Source organism: Acanthochromis polyacanthus, chromosome 16 (assembly GCF_021347895.1).
Source record: "Acanthochromis polyacanthus isolate Apoly-LR-REF ecotype Palm Island chromosome 16, KAUST_Apoly_ChrSc, whole genome shotgun sequence".
NCBI lineage: Eukaryota > Metazoa > Chordata > Actinopteri > Pomacentridae > Acanthochromis > Acanthochromis polyacanthus.
The window spans coordinates 7695503-7713248 of record NC_067128.1 but is presented as its reverse complement, the minus strand read 5'-3'; the positions used below and the strand labels follow the sequence as shown (position 1 = coordinate 7713248).

Sequence of the window (17746 nt, the reverse complement as noted above, 5' to 3'; positions counted from 1 at the left end):
TCAGATGAACTAAACAGAGCCCTCTATGCCACAAAAATCCTGTATTGTATGCACAGAGAATGAACAATAATATAAGAAGCATTCTGTAGCATTCAGTAGAGAGAATAATTGTTAAAATTTAGCTATGGCCGCTGTTTTTCCACTTGCACAAATGCACACTTTCTCATTTGGTGATGCTCATATGGATTCTGCTGCTGTTTATTGCTGCATTTATTTAACAAACTCAGAGGAAAAACATTTTTTAAGAAGCAGTACATTCATTTTTGATAATACCATTCATCTAAGCTGTTAGTGTCTGTATTTTATCACAGCAAAGTCTCGTTATTGGTGCCGAAATGTGGGAAAACCCTTCCACAAAGTCATGTGACTGGAAGCAGTTCAGACTGGTTTCATGTTGACAGCGAAATCTTTCTAGTTCTGACCTCGTAAGATTTCTGGCACGACTTTTTGTAAACATGACCAAGATGTTCATTCACCTGTTAAGCCGACATGTTGTGATGCCATTAAGTTAACAGAGCAGAATGCAGGTCTGAAAAGAGGCCTGAAGTCACAAATTCAAGCTTTAATATCTACAGTTTTGTATACAGAAATGATTTCTCAGCTTTAAATCCTTCCAGTGGTCATAGGTAACTGAGAGAAGTTCATCGTGGGTCCACTCGTGTCAGATAACAGAAACAGCAGCTCCCTATTTGACCTCTCCATAGAGTCCAGTAGGCCGACTGGTAAGATGTCCCAATTTAACCATCGATAACAGACGTTCAAACAGAGCTGACACATCCACCGCGTGATGGACGACACTCTGACTAACAGCTAACAGACTGCTGATGAATCGGGGTGACTGTGCTTATTGTTTCATCCTCTCACTCATTTATGACTCATCCCGCTTCAAACAAATATAAAACATGTTCTCCTCTGTTTGCTGCACAAACAGGCCTCATTTTTCTTCAAAAACCGACACAATGGGCCTTCGTATGCCTCTCTCACAGTCACACCTTTCGCACAATGTCCCTGCTCTATTGTCGTGACAAAACCTGCTCACTCGCTGCTACGGTTTATTCTCAATCAGTGAATTTGACTCAATCACGGCTCTGCGGCTCTCCCATGTCTGCAGGCACAATCAGACGAGGCAATCAGTCACAGCAGGGCACCGCCAAACACCCGTCGACAGTCATGCGGATTGCATTAGAACTGGCTGACCCGGTGCACGGCTGGAGGCCACAGGTTACTTATCATATGTGTGGATGCAGAGATGGTTCAGGAAAAAGCTCCAGCAGTGGAGATGAGGATCATTCAGATGTCCTGCAGAGAGCAGCTCTGGTTTTAGAGAACTTCTCCGTCGGCGTGAATTAGCTGCTAGCCTCAGATGTGATGATTGCAAAGTCCTAAGAAGCTGCTCTAAAAATACACATAACACACAGGCTATAAGTTGCACTTCATTTATTTGCACTCTGTCATGTAAAAAACACACACAGATTAGAGCAGGAGATATCTGACAATAATATTTCATACACAAACACTGTTTTAACAAACAGAACACACAAACATTTAACTTCCACAAGAAGCATAATAATAGAGCCTCGCCTTATTTACACATTTATATGCACCGGTTAAAGTGCAAAATATGCCTTTCTCATGCACGAGGCTTCCTTTTAAGTGTATTATGTCACACTTAAATCCATACAGAGGCTGTTTAGCATCCACTAACTGTACAAACTGGGCTGCCGAGGAGAAAAAGGAGTGTGTTGAGCACACAAACAAAGACGGGCCGGGAGGATCTGCAGGGTGGAAGTCCTGCAGGGTTTGCTTTTACAGATGCAGATTGATGACAGGCAGGAACAAAAAGCCAAAGGTTAGCGCTCTCCTGCCACCCTTCACCTCGCACAAGAGGATTTTTCAACTGACCGAGAGATTAAGACACAAACAAACCCACTCCTGCTTCCACAAATACTAAGGCAGGTGTTGAAATTCAAAGTAAATGTCAGGTTCTTGTCTAAGACAAACCAGCCTGGGCAGCTTTTTAAAACACCGGTCGTGAAGAATGTAGCTGCTCACACTGCAACCTGAACTTACATCTGCTGCGTATAAATAGTTTGCTGCAGCCAGATAGCAAGAACACAACAGCGAGGCAGCTAACACCCATCTGCTCAAACACACTTTCTGTTTCAATCTCCAGGCTGCAGCTCACCATGCAAATTCACAGCTTTTACATGATGCTGCGGCTTTTCCTCCTTTCAACCCTCAGTTCTCTTTGCAAACCATTCGAAGCTCATGCGGTTTTTCTGTCTTGAAACGATAGAAAATTTGAATATAATGTAAACCAGACCCAGAATCCTCTCTGATGTTCGCTCCAGGACGAAATACTTAACAAGTCAGGATGCCAAACTGCCACACAAGTGGAAGTAAAATAGTTAAATAAGTTAAAAAAAGTTTTGTCCCACAAGGTCAAGAGTCAGATGAAGCAGAAGAACTTCTTCCAGCTGCACCTCGAGAACGCCTTGGTGCGTCTGTCCGAGAACCTTCTCTTCTTGGTCTTGCGGGCTTTGTTCTTAATGGCGGCAAAGATGGCGGCATCAAACGCCTCTTTTAAGTTCTTCTGCGTGAGTGATGAGCACTCGATGTAGTCCGCAGCCCGGATCTTCTCTGCCATGCCCCGGGCTCGAGAGCTGGGCACCGGCTTCACGTTGGAGCGGTCCAAGTTGATTAGGACATTCACGTCCAGCATCAGGTCTGCCTGCGTCCCGACCAGGACGATGGGCGAGGATGGGTTGTAGGCGCGGATTTCCGGAACCCATTTCTTGGTGATGTTGTGGAAGGAAGTTGGGTTGACCATGCTAAAGCAGAGGAGGAAGACGTCTGTGTGGGCGTAGGACAGCGCTCTGAACTCATCAAACTCTTCCTGAACAGATCACAAGAACAAAACAAAGGTCAGAGATCAGAGATATTCAATTCAGATGCATTTGGGCTTTTATTTTGAAAAAAAAAAACTCAGAACATCACTAACAATGCATCTGACAGGGACATTAATTTACTCCCAAATTGCAAGTTTTGACCACTAAATCTCATTGCATCCACATATATTCCAGTATATTTGCAATTTAGTGCTTTCCTTTACACAAATAAAGACTTTTGCACCATAAATTCATGCAAAAATGGCACAAATTCTTGCCTAAAAGATCACCAGAGCCCATTGAATGTTGCTCATGAACCCCAAATTCAAGCCTACACTCTCGCCAGAAGACTAAACCATTATGCAGGAAGTATTAACCACACAATTCAAACAAAAAGAGAATGAATGCAATATAAAAACATCAGAGGAAGTAGAGTGAAACTGTATAGACGAGATTAAGAAATCGGTGAGAGAGACTGAGTCATTGCAGATGATCCACTAACATTCAATGTGAAATCCTGTTACTGAGTCACATATTGGATGAAGCAAGAAAGTGACAGGTTGTACTTTTGTAGCTGTCATAATTTATTATTTATGTTGTGTCATGTAGAAATTAACACTCGAAACTAACATTTTTTGTGGTTTATTGTCTTATGTATAATCATTATCATTTTTCTCTTATTTTATTGATTTATAGCTATTTCAGTTTCACTTTCCATTTAAACTGTGCTATAAAATCTTGTAATTTATCTTGCTATGGATTCAACATCCCATAAAAAGCTGGAATTCAAAGTTAAATGCTACGTAAAGCAAAATGAATTCAGTGATTTTTTTAATTTAAGGCAGTGTGACTTGCATTTTCTGTATAAATGATGCTATAAAATCAAGTAATATCTTCCATTATGGATTCAACATTACATAAAAAGCTATGACTCAAGTCAAATGCTCACAAAAAACACAATTTTTCTGTTATTTTAGTGATTTAAAGCCATGTAAGTTGCACTTTCTGTACAAACTGTGCTAAAAAATCAAGTTGTGTCTTTTGCTATTGATTCAACATCACATACAAAGCTGGACTTAAAAGTTCAGTGACAAAAAGAGAACAATTTTCAGTTATTTTAAAGACTTTAAGCTATATTAGTTGCACTTTCTGTATACACTTTGTTATAAAATCAAGTTATATCTTTTGCTATTGACTCAACATCACATAAGAAGCTGGAATTCAAAGTTTAATGCTAAAAAAATACCAATTTTCTGTTATTTTGTTCATTTAAAGCAGATTAAGCTGCACTTTCTGTACAATCTGTGTTGTTAAATCACAATATTTCTTTTGCCTGGATTCAATCATGGATTCAACATCACATAAGAGCTGGAAAGCTAAATGAAATGCTAAAAAGGGCTAATTTTCTGTTATTTTACTGATCTCAAACATTTAAGCTGCACTTGGTGCATTTAAAACCCATTATAACAATCTAAAATGACATGCTAGACAACACACATTTTCTGTTATTTTGTAGATCTGAAGCTTTTTAAGCAGCACTTTTGTACTATGTGCTACAAAATCACACTATTTCTTTTGCCATGGATTTAACATCATGAAACAAGGTAGAATTTAAAATTAAATGTTAGAAAACACTTTTATTTTCTGTAAAAAAAAAAAAAAAAAAAAAAAAAAGTCTTCTTACCTGTCCTGCAGTGTCCACAAGCTGAACTTTGACTGGAGATCCTTCTACTTGGACCTGACCTGTTGGAAAACAGAAATTTACTTCACTTTATTATACATCAGAAATAAAGAAAACTTGAAAATGACACACAGAACTTCACTTTTATGATATCCTGTTACTATATATCAGGCTGTGTTGCACTAAAACGAGCCCAGAGTGGATGATTTGAACACCACTGACCTGAGAAGACGTCGAAGCCGGTCTGCTGGTACTCTGCCGGGTACCCGTTGGACGTGTAGCTGATGATCATGCTGGTTTTACCGACGGCTCCGTCCCCGACCAGCATGCAGCTGATCACACCGGGGTCCAGCTCGTCCTCCCGGGTCAGACCGACGGCGGAAGGGACGCGGGACTCGTGGTAGAAGTAATCCATGTGCGGTGGCATGTCGAGCAGGACATGAACCCTGAATGTGTGTCTGATCAGCGGAGGGAGGATCACATACTGACTTTACTGCAGCTTCTGCTCATAACCAACATTCATGTGGAGGGAGGAAGACTTTCTGCTCAGACAGGTTCTGATTTACATAAACACTCCCACCTGCTTTACATAGTTGATAGATTAGATAGATGGATCGATGTTAAAAGAGATATTTTATAAAGGAATTAAAACGCTTTAAAAACATGACTGAAAAATCATATTTCTATATTAAAAATTATTTATAGAGCCTGTTTAACTAAACAAAATTTGCAAATAATAATAATAAATGTACAAAAAGCGAAACAGAAAGTAAAAAGAGTAACATGACAACTTGTTTTATTTATAAAATTTAAAAAATTGCAAAAAGCAGAAATCAAACAGTATAAAAATTTGTAAAAAATAATTTCGTAAAATTAAAATAATGCCAAAATTCTAAAATGACAACATGTCGTAAGACAACAACATTATCAACAACAACAAAAAATACATAAACAATGTGAAAAATGGAAGAAAAAAAGGAAAATAACAGGTTATAAGCTTTCAAAATCAATTTGAAAACAAATATGAATAAAGCAAAGCAGAACAGAAGAAAAGCGCAGTTTTTGAAATAGAATGAACAAAGTAGAATAGAAAAACTCAGTTGAGCCTCAAATGTCAGTTTATTTATTTGCGTTTAAAATCTCTAAAAACTATACTGACAAGTCTAAACCTTAGTCTACAAACAGATAATAATAGGTTCGTAATAATAACAAAAACACCACCACCAACAACAACAATAGTAATAATAATGATAACAACAACAACAATAATAATTATAATGATAATAGCAAAAATCACAGGAAATAAACAGGACATATATATTATATAAGTCATTTAAATAACTCATATTTTTCTCCTAAATCGTCTCCTAATAAACAGTGTCTCTCTGTAAATGTGGACGAACTGCGCCCCCTGCTGTCAGAACCGGAACTACACCCACAGCGGCCACATGACTTAGTGTCACCTGACTCTCAGGATCCACCCTGCTGAGGAGTCGGAAGATAAGTTAGCTGCTATGATAGCATGAATGATTGAAATGTCATTTTTCTCACATTGCTGCCACAGTTGAAGTCTTTTACTTATTTCTGCTGAATTTACACTGTCGGACGCAAAGAAAGAAACTACGTCAGTGGCGTTTTAACTATTGAAAGCTGTGTTAGCTTTGCTAGCTGCTAGCGGTTAGTCATGTCGTTGTAGAATTGACTCCTCGCCTGCCAGTGTTTTTATCTGGATTATCTCAATTAAGTTACAGGAATTAAAACACGGTTAATTAATTTGAGGTGAATTAGATCATGGCTTCAATTCTGGACGAGTATGAAGACTCGCAGAACATCAGGCAGAGCTCGCAGCAGCACAGCCGCCTGGCAGGTGCCAACATCGGGATAACGCATTCAGGTAGGCGGCCCTCTTCACATGAGCTCCACAACAGGCTGCATTAGAGTGTTTGAAACAGATTACATCGGAATATAGATATTAGACACAGCCCTTGTGGATTGAGGACTAAACTGAAGACAGCAGAAATACAGACTGTTTCTCCAGTAGAAGTAGCTCCAGAGTAACTTTAGCTGTTTTTCGGGAAAAAAAGGATGTTCCAGTTCAATTTTCATTTATTAAATCTGTGCAATATCACCTTTTCTACATCTGCAAAAATCTGTATATTATCAGTATTTTTGTACTTGTGGACAAATCTGTGCAATGTATTTAAAATCTGTGCAACACCAGTATGTCTAGTTGGAGAAGAATCTGTGTAATATTTTTATTTCCACATTCAGGGGAATTGGCACAATCTGAACTAGTATTAATGCATATTTATATTGTTCTACTGATATGTCTTAATTTGTACTATCCCTTTGCTGCTGTAACAATGCAAACTTCCCCAGTGTTGGATTACTAAAAAGGCTTACTGTATGCTATCATAAATATCCTGTTGTAAAGTTTGTCATTTATTATTCTTAATTATGCAAAGGACAATGATAAAATATCCCAAATATACAGCCCTAAACCTAAATACACAGCAGTACCTTACAGAGACTTACAGATTCAGTTACATCAATTTTATTTTCATTTATAGGCAGATTTCATTTGTGATTGCTTTGTTACTTTATTTCTTATTTACTGATGTGAGTGGGTAATTTTAATGCTTTCAGTAATATCACTCCTGCAGATGTTATTGCATTAAAGCCTTAAAACTGAAAATTCCCTGAAATAATTCACTTAGTACGAAAGAAAAAAGATGATCCTTCAGAGGAAACTACAGCTGGACTAAATGTAAACTATATGTAAAAAAAAAAGTGCTTGTTTCAACCTGAGCTTGATCACTTTGTTTATAACAGTTTACCGTGGAAACTTTGATTTTGTGCACTCGATCTCAGCTGTTTGCTTTCAGGGAAGCATTCAGGTTAATCAGGTTAGAACAGATCACAGTGACGCATGTGAAAACATAAATAATTCATGAACATCCTGCTGCTGTGTCACCTTCGTAAATGGTGCACAGCTCCTCTCTCAGTCTGGAGATGGTATGAATCGTGTTTGATGAAATCTATAAAGGAAGGAGACGTTCTACTTTCAGTTTGAGATGTTGTCTGGAAGCAGATGTCTAGATTTGTATAATGCTGAATCACTGAATGAGATGTAACCGTCTGTTGGCCTATGGCCCACTTTAACCCTCGATAATAAACATTAAAGCTCCTCTTCTGCTTTTACTAACACAAACTCATTTCCTCTCGTCAGGCTTCGTGAATGTGAGACTCGAGGAAGAGAAGCCGATATTCAACAAGCAGAGGATTGATTTTACGCCTCCGGAGAAGATCAATCATCTGGCTGTCTGCAACAATCATCTGTGCATGAGTCTGGGAAAAGACACTCTGCTGAGGTGAACATGATGAGCACCCAACACTGTGTTAACGGTTACTCGTGTTTCTGCAGTTTTAATTGGATTAGTTCAAGTTAATAGCTGGTCTTCACTCATCCATTGTTGTCTGTTAAGACTTCTAAAATAGTCGCTGTTGCTGATAGGACAGAAACTAACATGTCTTTTCATTGTTGATTAATCTGTTGATTATTTTCAGGATGAAATGATCATTTTTTTGTCTCCAAACTGTCAGAAAATGGTTAAATATCTCCATCAGTGTTTCCTACAGTCCAAGATGACAAACATCTTGTTTTGTCTGCAAATATCTATGATTTCAGAAAAGTCATCGTGACCAAAAGACCAACGTGACTTTTTAATAAATGAATACAAAGATCTGTAAATGTTTTTGATTCACTACTTGTTTTCTTGTCCACAACATAAAGATAATCAGTTTACCATCGCAGAGGAGTAAAGAACCCAGAAAATATTCGCTTTTAAGAAGCCTCTAAACCAAGAATATAGACATTTCTTTTTCTTTAAAAGTTGCTCAACCTGGTTGTTTTATCATAAATGTAATTTGTTAAATTAATAGTCGACTATCAATCGATTAATGGTTGTATGTTTTCGTGTTTTGTTCTTCTCAGGATCGACTTGGCCAAACCAGATCAACTCAACCAGACTGAATTAGGAAGGAAAGATGACAGCAAAGTGCACCGATTATTCTTGGACCCAACAGGTAAGAAAAGCCACATTGCTTGTTCAAATTTTCCTTTGAAAAACATAAAGAAGTTTTTCCTGCTCTGAATGGGCCTTTGGAGGTGACAGCACACGACAATTAGCATGACTGGTCCACATGCAGTAGAGGAAATGAGACTGTCGGCTTGTGGTTTTCCTTTGATGCTGGCTAAAATGTCCCAAAAAAATCTTCTGTGAAGGAAAAACTCTGGTCTTTCTACTGTCATAATATAATTGTGTAATAATATAATTGTATAATTACAAATGCTTTATAAATACATATTTATTTTGAATAGCCTCTTGTGATTTTTTTCTCTTCAGTGCATTTTATACATTAATCGAGTATTCTAAGGCGGCAAGAATCCACAAACCTCATTTCTAGTGTGACTTTTAAGACACTGTTATCAGGTTAATTAAATAATGACTCTCAGAGACTGCAGCAGCACCAATTCCCCAAACCCTCTAACTGCACACATAACACTCCTGCATAGTTCATAAGATTACTGTATTATTATCAGGGGTATGACGTCTAAACAGCAGCGTCATCCCCCTCGCCATTGTTTTCCCTCTGCAGGCTCCCATCTGCTGATCAGCCTGAACACCAGCGAGTGTTTGTACCTGAACAGAAACACCCAGAAGGTTCGCAGTCTGTCCCGCTGGAGAGGCCACCTCATCGAGAGTGTGGGCTGGAACAAACTGCTGGGCAACGAGACCAGCACCGGACCCATCCTAGTGGGAACCAGCCAGGGCATCATCTTCGAGGCCGAGATCTCTACGAGCGAGGGCAGCTTGTTCAACACCAACCCAGATCAGTACTTCAGACAGGTCAGAAAATGTCTGATACGACAGTTAGTTTTTTTTACTATGTGCTCGTCTTGTCTATAAAAATATATAAAATTAGATTAACCCTCAGAACTCCAAGCAGATTCTGGGTGTTTTTTGTTGTTGCTCCTGTCATGTTTACTTAAATTTTCACTGCAATATGAAGGTCTTTGATTATTTATTTTAAGAAAACCTGGAGTCAACATGTACAACATTTTTCCAGTTACTCAGAAGTTACCAAAGCTGGAAAAAAATGGAGCCTCCACATGCTATAGATATTTAACTATTTACTTTTTACAACCTCCATGAACTCAGCATTTTATTCTACTTTACACATCAACTGTACAGAGATATTTCCCCATGCTGAATGTATCTTCCAACAACTTGCTGAAAACTTTCTGAGCCATGCTGCATTTATGTTATTCACTACTCATTCCTCTAGCTTGTTTCCATACTTGTCTCCTCTGCATTAATACAGAAAAATAACAGTTTTTTTTTTTTTTAACTTGTCAATTGGTCACAGCTGAGTCAGTCATCGCTTTACAGTATCACTAAGTAGGGGGGATTTTTAGTTTTCAACAGGCTGCTTACTTTTTTTATTTTTGGCATATTTGTAAATGTAGAGTAACAATTCTAATGAAAAAAATCTCAATTTTAGGGTAAAATTGTGTTCATTTTCCATCAGAATGGCACAGCAGACATGGTCATTTCTGTCAAAGTTGGAAATGCGACGATTTTTACGTTTTTACAGTTTCTGGCTCTGATAAGTTTCGTAATTTTGGCGATTTTTCTTGTAAAAACAACATGCACAGTTCAGGGTTCAGAGGATTTCACTGTTCTAACTGTAGCAATGTAAGAGAATCTGATACTTTTTCGGAAACATGTACATTTTGTGCACCACTGTCATCAAAAACTGCCCATGTTTGTAGCAACTGCTTTTCCAGTTGTGCAGACAGAAATCTAAGTTTAGAGTCGTTCAGTAGTCTAAAACTAAGACAACACTCATTAAAGTGTCAAATTGAGCACAATCTAACAATGAGGTTAAACATCGTGCAAAAAAGTGTTGTGTTGGTGATCACATTCTTCATTACCACAGTCATAATTTAAATGCAACTGAAATGTGCGACACTTTGTGCGCACATGACGACGCACTCAATAAAACTTAATATATAACATTTAAAACACCTTGTAGGCTAACGTCCACATGCCAGAGCTGAATGTGGTTGCACATTGCTGTAGTGAAGAGGCTGTATGCCACTTTATTCTGATCCAGCTTACATAACACCTGATTTTTAATCAAAAATAAAACTCGATCAAAAATCCTGACACATTGTGGTGGTTGGAACACGTCATTGGTCCCAGTTTTCATCTTGCTGGTTTAAAATCAATTCTGATCATACAGTTATTCCATTTTTCACTTGGAGCATTGTATTGCAGGTTAAACACAAATATAAACCAGATATTAATGAATGAAAAGATGGGCTGTGCTTAACCAGTATTACACATTATTAGAATATTAATAATTAGTTTAACCAAGTAGTGTCTCTGATCCTGACCAGCAAAGGTGGAAGTGTTTCTTCGTTTAGTCGACTCATCCCTAAAAAAAACCTCAGCAGTCTTTCCTTATCTTTGCATGTAACTAAACGATAATATATTCTTTTCCTTGGGCAGGTCCACTCTCTGGAGGAGGACGGTAAACCTGCACCAGTCTGCTGCCTGGAGATCGAGCGAGGCCTGGAGAACAAGTACTTCATCATCGCCACCACCCGCAAACGCCTCTTCCAGTTTGTGGGGAAGGTGGCCGAGGGGTCGGAGCAGCAGGGCTTCAGCTCCATCTTCAACCAGAACCAGGACCTGCTGCCCAGCTTCCAGGAGTTCCCAGCCAACATGGGATATAGCGAGATCACCTTCTACACCTCCAAGCTTCGGACCTCCCCCAAGGCCTTCGCCTGGATGATGGGTAACGGAGTTCTTTATGGGCAGCTGGACTACGTCAGGCCTGATTCGCTGCTGAGTGACGTGCAGGTAAATGCCATGCATCTTTGTTGTTTTTATCTTTAAGTTTCATATACTGTCTCTGTGTTAAGGATGGAACTGTCAAACAGTTTCCTGAACCCATATTCAGCCGCATTTACAATTCATTAGAGAATAATAGTGTAGACACGGTGAATGTTTCTACATATGCTCATACAACCCTTACCTTTATTACAGTAGGAATTTGAAGAACAGATCAATTAAACACCAGGTTCCTTGTATAATAAATAAAATGGAAATTTTAAATGATTATCTAAACCCATATTCTACCACATTTACAATGAATTAGCATTGTAATAAGCAAATGTTTCTCCATACGCTGGCAAAACTGCTTTAAACCACAGACACTTAAAGTTCAAATCACCTCAGTTACAGTAGTAATTTGAAGCACAGACAAATTAAACAGGTTACTTGAAATATAAATTAATAAATAGAAATAATTTCAATTTTTTTTTTCAACTATTCTCCTGACAAAATCCAAAGTATTGAACACAGCAAATTAGCTCCAGTCTTCCACAGTAAATAACCTGTAATGTTATTAATCTCTTTGCAGTGGTTTGAAATCACAGTAAACCTCATAGCTGATCTACATGATGGACTGACTTGTTCCCCAGTTAATCCAGCTGCTGCAAACAGCTGCTCAGGTCAACAGATGTCCAGAAATACTGCTGCAGCAATTTTATCAGTCAGTATAAAACGGATTTAAACTCAGAGCAGGGTATTACAGATTCATTTCACTTTAGTTTGACTGATGTAGAAGCATGTAATCAAGAGTTTCCAGCCTGTGTTAGCATTTAAAAATCCTATTTATCATTAGCCTGAACCTCAGTTATCTAGCTGCACAGACTTGTTTTTAGCTTTCAGCAGCTTGATTCTGTTTCATCAGTACAACTTCCACAGTTAGCAGACAGACAGAATGGTGGTACACATGTTTTATTGAGCATTATGGACAATCAGGAAACACATCAGTAAGAGCCTCCACCTGGTGGCATAACTAGACAGTACAGCAAACCTACAATACATTTTCTGGCGGTTAAACTGTCATCCATTATCTTTTGCCTAAATAATTTTAAATGTATTTATAGCTGCAAGTAATCATTAACATCCCTGCTTTGGACCTCCTTTTCCACCATCACACAGGTGTGGGAGTACAGTCCGGATATTGACCTCAGCCTCAACAAGCCCATCTCCATTGTGCTGACCCAGTTCCACTTCCTGCTCCTGCTTCATGACCGAGTAAAGGCCATCTGCACTCTGAACGGACAGGTGGTTTATGAGGACGTATTCCCAGATAAATTTGGCACCCTCAAGAGGATGATCAAAGATCCAGCCGGTGGGTTGGTGTGGATCTACACCGAGCGGGCAGTTTTCAGATACCACATCCAGCGAGAGGCCAGGGACGTCTGGCAGATGTACATGAGCATGAATAAATTTGATCTGGCCAAAGAGTACTGCCGCGACCGGCCCGAGTGCATGGACATGGTGCTGGCCAAGGAGGCCGAGCACTGCTTCCAGAACAAGAGATACCTGGAGAGCGCCAAGTGCTACGCTCTGACACAGAACTATTTCGAAGAGATAGCGCTCAAGTTCATCGAAGCCAAACAAGAGGAGGCCCTGAAGGAGTTCTTACTGAAGAAACTGAATAACCTGAAGCAGAATGAAAGAACACAGATCACCCTGCTGGTCACCTGGCTAACAGAACTCTACCTGAACCGCCTTGGCCAGCTGGAGAGCGACGGCAACAGCATCATCTTCCAGGAAACCCGCGAAGAGTTCCGGCAGTTCATGAGCAGCTCCAAAAACAAGGAGTGTCTGTACAACAACCGCACCACCATCTACGACCTGCTGGCCAGCCACGGCAACGTGGACGACATGGTTTACTTCTCGGTTGTCATGGAGGACTACGAGAGAGTGATTTCCCACTACTGCCAGCACGATGACTACAGCGCCGCTCTGGACGTGCTCGCCAAGCACTGTAACCCGAAGCTTTTTTACAAGTTCTCGCCCGTCCTCATGCAGCACATCCCCAAAAACGTGGTGGACGCATGGATTCAGATGGGCAAGATCCTGGACCCGAAGAAGCTCATCCCAGCTCTGATGAACTACAGCCAGATGGGCAGCACACAGCAGATCAGCGAAACCATCCGCTACATGGAGTTCTGCGTCTATGAGCTAAACGTGACAGAGGAGGCGATACACAACTACCTGCTGTCGCTTTATGCAAAGTACAGGTCGGACTCGCTGCTGTTGTATCTGGAACAGGCGGGAACACACGCCTCAGAGATCCACTATGACCTGAAGTACGCCCTCAGGCTGTGTGCAGAGCATGGCTACCTGAGGGCCTGTGTGCTGGTTTATAGGATTATGGAGCTGTATGAAGAAGCAGTGGATCTGGCCTTACAAGTAAGTGCAAGTAAATAAACTGAATATGACCCTCTGAACTACAAAACGTACAAGCCTATTAGAAAGGCATGTTGTCTTTGAGAAAATCACTAAAATGACACTATTGATTGGAGCCAGAAGCTGTAAAAACAGAAAGAAATGTTACATTTTGAACTTGCCATGTGTGTGATGTGTGTTTCTGTAAAGAAAATTGTCATGCAGTAAGATTAAAATTGTGATATTTCGTCAACATGTCTAATTTTGAAAATTGCCCAAAATAAAGCCAGATTCTATAAAAAAGAAAAATTATGTTCTCCACATTGCAAATAAGAACCCGTTAGTGACTCAGCTGCAACTAACCAGAAGGTAACACAAATTCATTCAGGTGAAAATCAGTCTCGGTGTCCAAATAAAACGCACTGAAACAATCAAATAAATGCAGCATGGCTGAAAAACAGTATACATAGGAGCAAGTTGTTGGAAGATACATTGAGCATGGTGAAACATCTCACCAGAGGTGATGCACCAAGTGGTATAAAATGTTTGTAGAAAACATAAATAAATGGTTAAACATATATAGCATATAGAGTCACCATTTTGTGGACACTTAAAATACAATATTTGCACATGTTGATAATAGTTTGAGTTATCTCTGTATCTACCCATGGATTTTGTGTTTCCGTAGAGATGCCGTATTTTATATTGCGGTAAAAAAATGAACCCACAGTGAGTAAAAATGTGACAAGTGTAAAAAGGGTTCATCACAGAATATATTCAAAATCATGTAACTGTGGTATCAGTATTCACAGTATTACAGTTCTTCACATTATCATCAATATATTTTCGTTGTTCTTGTTTACAGGTAGATGTAGACTTGGCAAAGACGTGCGCTGACCTTCCTGAGGATGACGAGGAGATGAGGAAAAAGCTTTGGCTGAAGATCGCTAGGCACGTGGTGCAGGAGGAGAAAGACGTGAAGAAAGCCATGAACTGTCTGTCCAGCTGCGACCTGCTCAAGATCGAAGACATCCTGCCTTTTTTCCCAGACTTTGTCACCATCGACCACTTCAAGGTCTGTAGGAAGAAGGATTGCTTTTCGAGTTTTTGTTGTGGTCAGGTAGAAGTCTGCAGTTCTTTACTGATAACATTTGTTAAATCACCTTCAACATTTCTGGGTTACTGAAATGGAAAGTTAGCTCAGGGTGTTAGTGTAGTAATTTCATTCAGAGAAAAGCCTACAAGGACTAAAGTCATTATTTTTGCTGGTTGGACGAACAGACTACCTGTGAACACCCCCATGTTTTCACAACTTTGAACTGGTCCAACCTAATGGAGACAGTTGGGTGTAACATTTAACGCTTACAGAACATTTACTAACTCCAAACTGCTGTAGCTGCATTTTGTTAAAACTGATCGGCCAAAAGTGGAATGTAAACTTTGCAAACAGCAATTTGCATATTTCAGCAATCAAGATAGCAGCAGCTAACGTTTCTGTCATATTTCTCAATAGCTCTTGTGCTGGAATCACCAGTTGATAATGTTCTATTTTCAAAAATCATATGAATAACGGCAGGTGTACTCTAGACTGTAAACTGACCAAATTTAAATGATTTACTAACCTGCAGATATTAGCTTTTTATTTTGATTTAGAATTCATTTAGGGTAACAAGGATGCAGGTAGAGAGCACTCTGTGGAACATCTCATTGGTCTACAAATAACATGCAGATTTTTTTTCTCATGGACCAATCTTTTGGTTAAAGAGTAGGTACCACTGTCGACGAGCAGGATGTTCCTCGGTTTCCTTCAACCCTAAACGTAAAGTATACATAGTATTTTGATTCAAATGAATGCAATTTCTCCTTTGTTGACCGTTTCTCAGGAAGCCATCTGCAGCTCACTGGAAGAATACAACCAACACATTGAAGAGCTGAAACAGGAAATGGAGGAGGCAACAGAAAGTGCCAAACGTATCAGAGAAGACATCCAGGAAATGAGGAACAAGTACGGTGTGGTGGATTCCCAAGAAAAGTGTGCCGCTTGTGACTTTCCGTTGCTCAACAGGCCGTTTTATCTGTTCCTGTGTGGACACATGTTCCACTACGACTGCCTGTTCCAGGTAACTCACCAGGACAGCTTGCATGCTGCTTTTTCACTGACAATACACATGAAGAGTAGCAGTTCCTTAATGTCACTATGTTCCGAAACACACAAGATGTTTTACTTCTCTTTAACCCTCTGAAATCCACGCAGTTTCCGGGTGTTTGTTGATTTGCTTCATTTTTCACTGCTATATAAAGTCCTGCACCTCTAAGGAAACAGAACAACAGTAAAGGAGAGAGAACCCAGAAATATATTCTGTGTACTATAATGCCATCAAAATGCCATCAATCATAAAAGAAGACAAAAGAAAATTGAATTTCTTCCATTATTTTTGCAACAATGGTAAAAAAAAAAAGTACAAAATAGTCTTCAAAGATGCCATCAATATGGGAACAAAATGGTCACTGCATACTAAAGACATTTTACTACTTTCATTTTTAATTAGTTCCCACGCTCGTGTCCTCTCTGCTCGGTGTCACCACATCCTGCAGTCAGCTGAAAACTGTTAGAATTTTTGTCATGTGGCCGTTGGTCACAGCTGAGTTATTAATGGCTTCTCGGTTGCAAAAAAGCCCGCCATTGTTTTTGGTTTTCAACACAATCTCGTTTTTGCAAACATTTTCTTTCTGGTGACATTTTAAAAAAGATATGTACAAAGTGAGTTTGGTAAAATAGCATAATTTGAAACTCAGATTTGTAGTTTAAAGACCATTGTTAAGTTGAAAATCCAGCCATTCATTCTGTTTTTACAGTTTCTGGATGATAAATGGTGTTATTGTGGGATTTGTTTTTGAGAAAACATACTTGGGGTCTGGAGTTCAGAGTTAATTCATGACCAAAAATAAGCGCCAGCTGTTGTGTGATAATAATTCCCTCGTGCGCCTTCTTTCTTCCACCTTGTAGGAGGTGACCCCTCATCTGTCAGCCTACAGGCAGAACCGTCTGGAGGAGCTGCAGAAAAAACTGGCTGCAACCACGCAATCGTCCAAATCACGCCACCGTCCGACCCCGAAGGACGAAGGAGACACTTCCAGCCTGGGAAAAGGCAATGCCGGCACGAGCCGCGAGCAGATAAAATCAGACATTGACGACATCATTGCGTCCGAGTGCGTTTACTGCGGCGAACTCATGATCAAATCCATTGACAAGCCTTTCATTGATCCGCAGAAGTTTGAGGAGGAGAAATCCAGCTGGCTGTGAACGAAGACATTCCTTCTCTTAATGTGAAAAAGAGACGACAGCGTCCCATCCATGTCAGTAAATGTACGTCCATAGGACAGGTGGATGCTCACCCGGTCACCTGTTGGTAGTGCCTACTGCTGAAAACTTGTATCAGCTTCAGTTCCTCACAGAATACCCTTATTTGTTGTCAGTATTTGAAACTGATTTAAAGATCTTTGCACTTTGAATGAGAAACGGGAGTGTGAGGATAATCTACGGTGATGTCTGATATTACCAGAGCTGTATGCTGCATACATGTGCCTGAACCTCTGAGAATGACATTAGAAAGGATAGAACTGCACTATACCTACTTTATTAACTGCATTTATTTGGTTCATTAATAACATAACGTGAACTGTCCTTCTGTGTTCAGTCTCCACAGGTCTGTGTTTGTCTGGCAGTTAAACTGGAGAAGATCAACTGTTCATATGTGAACTGTTTAGCAGTTTAACTGTGGCACATTAAAGCTTTGTCAGTTTTAATGGACTGATTGTTCTGTTTGTTTAACGCATAATAAATATTTAACAAATCA

At 39.6% G+C, this 17746-nt stretch overlaps 2 protein-coding genes across 2 annotated transcripts; one reads left to right on the top strand and one right to left on the bottom strand.

The window, feature by feature from the left end:
- Positions 1-1422: 1422 nt before the first annotated feature.
- On the bottom strand, positions 1423-5230 carry rhov (ras homolog family member V). Its single transcript, XM_022203301.2, has 3 exons — positions 4792-5230; positions 4573-4631; positions 1423-2896 (listed from the first exon to the last, which is right to left on the bottom strand). Exons 1-3 carry the CDS (start codon positions 4994-4996, stop codon positions 2450-2452), a joined length of 711 nt encoding a protein of 236 aa, XP_022058993.1. The 5' UTR covers positions 4997-5230; the 3' UTR covers positions 1423-2449.
- Positions 5231-6016: 786 nt separating this feature from the next.
- Positions 6017-17746, top strand: vps18 (VPS18 core subunit of CORVET and HOPS complexes). The gene is made up of 9 exons (XM_022203288.2): positions 6017-6463; positions 7799-7940; positions 8564-8655; positions 9229-9479; positions 11148-11501; positions 12651-13913; positions 14755-14964; positions 15773-16009; positions 16897-17746. Exons 1-9 carry the CDS (start codon positions 6361-6363, stop codon positions 17191-17193), a joined length of 2949 nt encoding a protein of 982 aa, XP_022058980.1. The 5' UTR covers positions 6017-6360; the 3' UTR covers positions 17194-17746.

Excerpts from the sequence above, each read along its gene's own strand:
- rhov (XM_022203301.2), bottom strand. The coding sequence starts at position 4,996 with ATGCCACCGCACATGGATTACTTCTACCACGAGTCCCGCGTCCCTTCC. Across the intron at positions 4,632-4,791 it reads CGGCTTCGACGTCTTCTCAG|GTCAGGTCCAAGTAGAAGGA; the intron begins GTCAGTGGTGTT and ends GTTTTCCAACAG. Across the intron at positions 2,897-4,572 it reads TTGTGGACACTGCAGGACAG|GAAGAGTTTGATGAGTTCAG; the intron begins GTAAGAAGACTT and ends TGATCTGTTCAG.
- vps18 (XM_022203288.2), top strand. The coding sequence starts at position 6,361 with ATGGCTTCAATTCTGGACGAGTATGAAGACTCGCAGAACATCAGGCAG. Across the intron at positions 6,464-7,798 it reads CATCGGGATAACGCATTCAG|GCTTCGTGAATGTGAGACTC; the intron begins GTAGGCGGCCCT and ends TCCTCTCGTCAG. Across the intron at positions 9,480-11,147 it reads CAGATCAGTACTTCAGACAG|GTCCACTCTCTGGAGGAGGA; the intron begins GTCAGAAAATGT and ends TTCCTTGGGCAG.